The sequence below is a fragment of the Nelumbo nucifera genome, chromosome 6 (assembly GCF_055504915.1).
Source record: "Nelumbo nucifera cultivar China Antique chromosome 6, China Antique-T2T, whole genome shotgun sequence".
Classification (NCBI taxonomy): Eukaryota; Viridiplantae; Streptophyta; class Magnoliopsida; order Proteales; family Nelumbonaceae; genus Nelumbo; species Nelumbo nucifera.
This window is the reverse complement of record NC_142654.1, coordinates 27,191,232-27,199,294: the sequence shown is the minus strand read 5'-3', so window position 1 is coordinate 27,199,294 and position 8,063 is coordinate 27,191,232. Positions and strand designations below refer to the sequence as shown.

General features: G+C 37.5%; 1 protein-coding gene across 1 annotated transcript; it reads left to right on the top strand.

Moving 5' to 3' along the window:
* Positions 1 to 1,866: 1,866 nt before the first annotated feature.
* LOC104598578 (monocopper oxidase-like protein SKU5) lies at positions 1,867 to 7,534 on the top strand. Its single transcript, XM_010260720.3, has 9 exons — positions 1,867 to 2,298; positions 2,627 to 2,736; positions 2,870 to 3,140; positions 3,294 to 3,432; positions 4,101 to 4,467; positions 4,591 to 4,956; positions 5,046 to 5,124; positions 6,767 to 6,966; positions 7,070 to 7,534. The coding sequence occupies exons 1-9, from the start codon at positions 2,158 to 2,160 to the stop codon at positions 7,179 to 7,181; spliced, it is 1,785 nt and encodes a 594-aa protein (XP_010259022.1). The 5' UTR covers positions 1,867 to 2,157; the 3' UTR covers positions 7,182 to 7,534.
* Positions 7,535 to 8,063: the final 529 nt, after the last annotated feature.

Genomic DNA, 8,063 nt, shown 5'->3' with positions numbered 1-8,063 from the left:
TGTATAATTTTAGAGCAGGTTGGATGACCAACCCAAACCTAACCCAGTGCATCAAATTACAATACATGCTGGACTCATGTTGAGAAGATTGAATTTGATCTCGGGCTTGGTATGAGCTCAACCCTTAGGCCCAAATCTTAGGGTTGGGCCTAGGTTGTCCATAAACCCAACCTGATCCACCCGACTTGCACCCCTAGTCACATTTGGTAGAAATTTGTGGCATCTAAACGCCTAATTGCTCTCTAAGTTCCTCTTGAATTAGCCTTATCAGGCTTAAAAAATGTTCATTCAAAGGCAATACAAATTTTTTTCTTAAAATTGACACATCACTTGGATGGATGATATTTATATAGGAGACCACTTTTGTGACCTTGCGCTAATTTCGTACATTATTTGGATGCTTTTTACATCAATACGTTCCTTTTGTGGTAAACACTAAGGTGATATTTGGCATCAATGCTTATTCTTCCTTACCGATTTTTCAAAAATCGGTGATTCTTAAAATTAGTGTTTTTTCAAAAATCGATAAATTTTGTTATTTGATATCATTTTTGCCATATAAACTGATTTTTGAGAAAATTGGTTTTGAGTCTGTTTGGTACTGGCTTTCAAGGGCAAATTAATTTTGTATTAGATTTATTTTTCAATGCCATGTCCGGTGTCATGTCATCCTTAGAAAATCAAAATCAGCTAGAAATTAGGAAATCACCAAAAAATGTGATATTTGAAAAGGACTGATTTTTTTTTTTTTTTTTTTTTTCTGCTTCATGGGGCTACACAATAGGGGGTAGTCCATCCCCTTTCCCTTAACCCCCCCAATCCCTGGTGGCAGCGGGATTTGATCCCAGGTCTCTACTCCGACGAATCAGAGAAACTACAAACCAAACAGAATTGATTTTTGGTCGATTTCCTGAAAATAGCCAAAATTGGCCAATCAAACAGAAATTTCAACTATTCCTCTAACGCTGATATGGCTCCAACATGATAGTGATTTTCAAGAAATCATCATCCATGCCAAACATCACCTAAATTTTTTACTCTAAAGTTCATATCACTAATTTCTTTTTGGCATTAGATTAATTGAATTTGGATGGCTGTGGTTGTTAGGTTAATGCACTAAATATCAAAGGTTACTTGGAGACCATTGCACATCACCTAGAGGTTGTTTGGCATCCGAGCATTTTACAGGCGTTCCGTTTCAGTAGTGGGCTTTGATTCCCAAGCGGTTCGTTTCACCTATTCTTTTTGAAAAAAAAAAAAAAAAAAGTGGTGCAAGCTGACCAGGGGTTTAAAGTAATTTAGGTTAATATTATAATAATAACATTTCAAAAAGTAATAAATTTTTTCAAATTTCAATGTACCATCATGCCAATTCAAGATCACCTATGTGATTCAAGAAACCCCTCCTTTCCCAAATTCCAATGATAATCATTATAAACACATTATTTTTGAGAAATATAATTTTCTAGCAAATTCCATTTATTTGCTGATCATCATTGCATGACAGATCAACAGAAACGATCATGAAACGCACCAATGCTAAAAATATACCTAGTTTTTCAAGATTATTTGTCAAATATAGGCATGAATTCAACGGTCCTGATCTTCTGTCACAAAATCATAAAAGGGCACAATCATCTTCTAAAATAAGACAAAACATATCATAGCGTTTCAGAAATGTTTAACGATGAACGTAGTAGATTGACAAAAGTGATGAAAGGGATTGTTTGTCATAGCATAAAAATATAAAGGGTCAAATGTGAAAAACAATAGTATAAGGGACCATGTGCAATACCCCATAAACTGTAGGGAGGGTCCCAGTAATTTACCCTTTTAAATTTAGTAACAGCCAAATATATTTTAAGATTTTATTTATTTCTATATTTTTAAATTTTAGGGCAAACCGGCAATTACCCTCATAGACAATGGCGCTAGTGACAAACTGCGGCAAAAGAAGCCGTTTTCTCATTATGACTCATTTTTTTTGGGTTTTCTCATTATAACTCAAACTCATCAATCTTCACCCCCTCTCTCCTCCTGCTGCTCCTCTCTGCTGCTCAATTCCCTCTCTTTGTTTCTCTCTAACAGATAAAGTAATCAACCAACTTCTCAGAAAATTGGCTCCAAATACGCTACAAGCACCCCTAAACTCGCTACATGGCTTCTTTTCGGTTTTTCCCTCTGATTTTGCTCTGCATTTCGTCATTTTTGTGCCTCTGTCTTGCCGAAGATCCCTTTGTCTTTTACGACTGGGAGGTCTCTTACATCACGGCTGCTCCTTTGGGTGTCAAACAACAGGTTTGAGTTTTGGATCTGCTTTCTGTTTCCTTTGTCTAGCGCTAGATCTTCTCCTCTTGTTTACTGGGTTTTTCTTCTATGAGGCGTTTGATTTTCTCTGGTAGTCTTTCTTTCTCCGGATCTACTAAATATGCTAGTTTATACAAACTTAGTTAGTGGCTTTGCTTATCTTGGTTTTGCATTCTCTTTTGTTTTTTTGTTATCTGGGTTTTGCTGTTATTGTTCTACTACTGTCTAAAACCCAGAGATTTATAGCGGCTTGAAGTGATTTAGGTTTCGTTTGAAGTAATTTTCTTCTGCGTCTCTCTGCATTGCCTTGGGATTGCAGGTAATAGCGATTAATGGCAAGTTTCCTGGACCTACTGTTAATGTGACTACGAATAACAACGTCGTCGTTAATGTTCTGAACAGTCTGGATGAAGACCTCCTCATTACTTGGTAAGTTTCAACTTATGTTGTTCTACTTATTTTGCTTGAATTTACTCCTCATATAATTCTGGGGTATAGCTGCTGGAGTTTATTATTATTATTTTAATTTTTAAAGATTTGTTTTTGGGTTGGGTTTTGACAGGGACGGTGTTCAGCAGCGTCGTAATTCTTGGCAAGATGGTGTTCTGGGAACCAATTGTCCTATCCCTGTGGATTATAACTGGACTTACCAGTTTCAGGTCAAGGATCAGATTGGGAGCTTTTTCTACTTCCCTTCGCTCAATTTCCAGAGAGCCGCCGGTGGTTATGGAGGCTTTATTATAAACAACCGGCCTGTCATTCCGGTGCCTTTTGGGACCCCGGATGGAGATTACACTATTCTGATTGGTGACTGGTACAACCGAAACCATACGGTCAGTGTTATTGCATGATCAGCAATCTTTTTTTTTTCTTTTTTTTTTCAATTCTTCCTTTTTTCTCTTTTGATTTTTTCTTGCTTTTAAGGAAAATCAACTGGGTTTCTAGGATGTGTAGTGGCTTATTCTATGAGCCTCTTCTGGTTGTAGGATCTGAGAAAGGCCCTTAATGCTGGTAAAGACCTTGGAATGCCAGATGGAGTGCTCATAAACGGGAAGGGTCCATACAGATATAACACCACTCTCGTTCCAGATGGGATTGATTATGAAACTTGGAATGTCCATCCAGGTAATTTGAATCCAGCTTTGTGAAGAATGATTTGTGGATTTTTCTTTTATAGTTTTATCATATGAGTTGTGGATTTTATATCATATATCATTTTACATTTGCCAACCTTTTAGATCTAGGAGTTGATCAATGACATTGTTAGTTCCTATCTTGAAAATAATTCTAGAACGCTAACCTATTTTAGATCTAGGAGTTGATCAATGACATTTCCCAACCTTTTACTTGATAGATCTAATGACAATCTTTATGGAGCCTGATATATTGTTTGGTCAGTTTAGTTTTAATGACAATCTTTATTATTGAAAGCTGTTATGCTTTAAAATCTAATAATGCATAGTGATGCTTTAGTAGTGGGTAGGATACAGAATGAAGCACCTCTCTTATGTAGCGGAGTATTCATTCCAATTCATTAATCAATAAAGTTTCAACAGCCAATAACCAGCCAAAATAAATTTCAACAGTCAATGCTGTTATGATCAAGGGTGGAGAGAATGCTAGAGTTGATAAGAACTCTTTCTCTTGGTATCTTAAGTTATTTAATCTACTAATTTTGGGGATATCAAATATTATCTCTTATACATCTGTCTCCTACCATTTATATTTCCATTTTTTTGGTTACAATGAAATTCTTTGTAGTCTGAAAGTACAGTTGTATGATGTTGGGGCAGGCAAAACTTATCGTATCCGTGTACACAATGTTGGAATCTCAACTACTTTGAACTTCAGGATCCAGAACCACAATTTGCTTCTTGTAGAGACAGAGGGGTCATACACAGTCCAGCAGAATTATACTAACTTGGATATATCTGTTGGACAATCTTATTCATTCTTGGTTACCATGGATCAGAATGCAAGCAGTGATTACTATATTGTAGCAAGTGCTAGGTTTGTGAATGAATCTCTTTGGAAAAGAGTCACAGGTGTTGCAATCTTGCATTATTCCAATTCCAAGGGAAAGGCATCTGGTCCTCTCCCAGATTCACCAAATGACTTTTTTGACAAGACGTATTCAATGAACCAGGCAAGGTCTATCAGGTTTGTTCACATAATCTTCTGGTTGTGATGGGAATACCTCATCCCACCCACCCCCCCAAAAAAGTCTGAAAACACAAATTATCTATCTATTTATTTTGACTTCCCATTTTCCAAATTTACTAGGTGGAATGTGTCTGCTAGTGGTGCTCGACCTAATCCACAGGGGTCTTTTAGATATGGCACAATCAATGTGACTGATATATATGTTTTGAAGAACAAGCCACCAATAACAATTAATGGGAAGAGAAGAACTACTCTCAGTGGAATCTCATATGTCAATCCATCTACCCCAATCAGGCTTGCTGACCAGTACAATGTGAAGGGGGTATACAAGCTTGATTTCCCCAACCGGCCACTTACTGGACCATCTCTAATGGAGTCATCTGTTATAAATGGTACATATAGGGGATTTATGGAAGTCATTCTACAGAACAATCACACGACAATCCAGAGCTATCACATGGATGGTTATGCATTTTTCGTGGTTGGGTGAGCATTTCCTATACATGGTGTACGCATCCATGAGTTACATTGGTAATTTTCTCACTTTTATGAATAGTTCAATTGATTGGTTACAGGATGGATTATGGAGAGTGGACAGAAAACAGCAGGGGTACTTATAATAAATGGGATGGAATTGCTCGCAGCACAATACAGGTGTGTTTTGATTTTTCCTTATCTTGGTCAACTTTTTATTTCTCAGGTTTATTTTTTTCCTCTTTTCTTTTGGTGTATAGAAAACAAAAAGGAAAGGAAAAAAATGACAATCCATTCTTCCATAAAACGATGGCTGACCAGCATCATTAAAAGACATTTTCTTTTAGTTCATGACTCAATGGTTCCTGTGCTGCATATGGTTGTGTGTCACTTATTAATAGCTTTAGTGTCCAATTTTCTAAATGCCTCTTCTATGGTTTGTATCCCAAGAAATCCAGAGGGAGGGCTCTTTGAACCTCTAAATTTTGAAGTACTTTATGGGTATTTATTTATTTATAGAGAATGGTAACCTGTATTTATATAATATATAGAAAAGAAAAGGTCTTACATGATTATACATTTATGTACAGAATATCTATGAAAGCTCTCCAGAAAAAAAGACCAGGTAGGTAAAGAGCTGTTTCTATACTAAAAGGCCCTTTCCTCCCCTAGGAAGCCATCTACTACATAGTCTGAAGTTGTATTTAGGAAAAATTCTAACCTCATTGAGGTAGTTGACCAGGGGCCATTACTTGGTTTGATGGTAAAATTTTGGGCTGGCAAGTGTGAAAATGCAGGTTTGAATCTGAGAGCAGCCACTTTGCACAGAAAAAAGCCAAAGCTTTGGATCTCATCAAGTCCATCCCTCCTGAGAACAGCTGGGACCAACATAGGGTAATGACTTTTTTTATTGAGGTAGTGGAAGGGGCTAGGAGAGCTATGGGCAGGACCGAAAGGGACTTGGGTGGAAGTAGTAAGAAATGATTAATGTACCCGAACCCATATAATTGGGGTAAGGCATGGATGATAATGATGATGAGTGGGCAAAGTGCCAAGGCCCTCTTCGGACCTTGTCTCCTTGATGGTTAAGACTTTTATCTATAGATTTGCTGTTTGTTATTTCTTTATCCTTTGGATTGTACAACCTGTGGTGGTGCATTTAACAGTTTGGACAGATGCCTCATAAGCTTTGATGCATCTTTATACATTCCTTTAATTATCTAAGTCTTCGTTATCTCTACATTTACCATTGGTTAGTAAAGGTAACACTCATTCTTCTCTTGGTTTTCACCTTCAGTGAGAGCTTTTTCATCTGGTCTTGTGCATCTCACGTTACCTTCATTTAATACCCTAGGTCAAACAGAACATCAGCACAAAGAATTCATTGGGTTCATACTGTTGACTTTGTGAGTTCATAACATGGTGGATGGGGATCGTTAAAAATCTGGTTGTTACCTGTATAATAACAAGGTTTATGAGACAAGTTGCGGCAAGAATATCTTCAAAGGAAGAACATTGCACTTATGAGTTGAAAGAGATCTTAGATTAATTGTCACTCAATGTGCTCATTCTATATGAGTTGAAAGATTGGTTGCGTAGAAATCCTCAGTTGAGTAGTGTTGATACTCAGTTTACACAGCATCCAGTTGAGATGTTACTATGATCACTATACACATGGCTCCTTCTAAGAGGATACAGAGAAATTGCATTTGTGTTGCAAGATTTTTGCTTTTATTTTTTTCTATTTTCTTTTTCAAATCAATTCAAGGAGGAAAGAAGAAAAGAAAAGAGACTGAATATAGTTGTGTTGTTTTTTGTGTAGGTATACCCAGGAGCGTGGACGGCAATTCTAGTCTCCCTTGACAATGTTGGAGTCTGGAATCTTCGAACAGAAAATCTCGACTCATGGTATCTTGGCCAAGAAACATATGTAAGGATTGTTAATCCAGAGGCCAACAACAAAACTGAGTTGCCAATACCAGACAATGCTCTGTACTGTGGCGCACTCAAATCTATGCAGAAGTATGTAACCAAATCCTTGTTTTCAAACAACCCTCTTTTTTATGTAGTCATCCCCAATTCTCCATCAATCAAAACTTATACAATCTTTGCTTTACATCTTCAGGGCACAACACCACAAGAAGAAGAATGCTGCTTCATCAATCACCAGTAGAAGATGGAACGTGTTCTTCACTCTGCAAATGTTTCTCTTTGCTGTCATTTTCATTTTCCACTAAATTTTCATGCTGCCAGAACTCTACAATCTTCGGTGATGATAACAAAGATGATGGTGGCTATGATGGGTTGTCTTGTGCCTGTTGCTGGTGGGGGCATGCTTTCCTTGAGAGTGACATTTTCCAGTTGCAAGTGTTTAGGTGTGCAAAACCAATCCTGTTCATACGAGTTTTAGCTGTGATTTTGGCCTGGTGTCTTCCCAACTTTTTTCAGTCCCCAATTCCTTGTATTTTGGGTTATTGGGGGGGGGGGTTATTTATCATTCTTTTCGACCCTATAATTTATGTACCAATGAAGATTCTTCACCCATTTCAATACCATTCGACTCTCCATACCCAAGTTTAGATGATGTTTATATGCTTCCAATTCTAGTTCTTTTTCGTTACAGAATTGATTTTTAATTACATTTGAACATCTAATTTGAGCATAAGATGCATGGCTGCTGCATAGCTCATGAGCATGACAAGCAGCAGCGGGGTCGTAGATAGTCATAGTGGGTTACCGTCAATGTGAAAGGTGAGGAGAGAATGTATGTGGTCCATGATGTTGGTTTTTGAAAGGCCTCTCTTTTTTGGTTGTCTGGGTGCAGGTGCAGGTGCAGCTTTGTATTTCCATAAAAACGTTTTTTTTTTTTTTTTTTTTAATTTTTACATGTATTTGGAAAAAAGCACTCATCAGCAATGGATGCATCCTCGTACACCCGGACGCACTCGTTTGTCGATTCTGGATCTGATTGAAACAAGGAGTGGAAATCAGGCTAGAAAACTCCAATCAGAAGTAAACACGTTTGTGTTTCGTACCGTTTGCCAGATGTACCATGAAGGCAAAACCTAACGTGTTTACTTCTGTTTTGGTGTTTCTGGCCTGTTTTCTACGCCTTGTTT

What these genes read in the sequence shown, in the direction of transcription:
- LOC104598578 (XM_010260720.3), top strand. Translation starts at nt 2,158, where the DNA reads ATGGCTTCTTTTCGGTTTTTCCCTCTGATTTTGCTCTGCATTTCGTCA. An exon ending in AACTTGGAATGTCCATCCAG is followed by an intron (nt 3,433 to 4,100) that starts GTAATTTGAATC and finishes ATGTTGGGGCAG; the next exon opens with GCAAAACTTATCGTATCCGT. An exon ending in AACCAGGCAAGGTCTATCAG is followed by an intron (nt 4,468 to 4,590) that starts GTTTGTTCACAT and finishes CAAATTTACTAG; the next exon opens with GTGGAATGTGTCTGCTAGTG.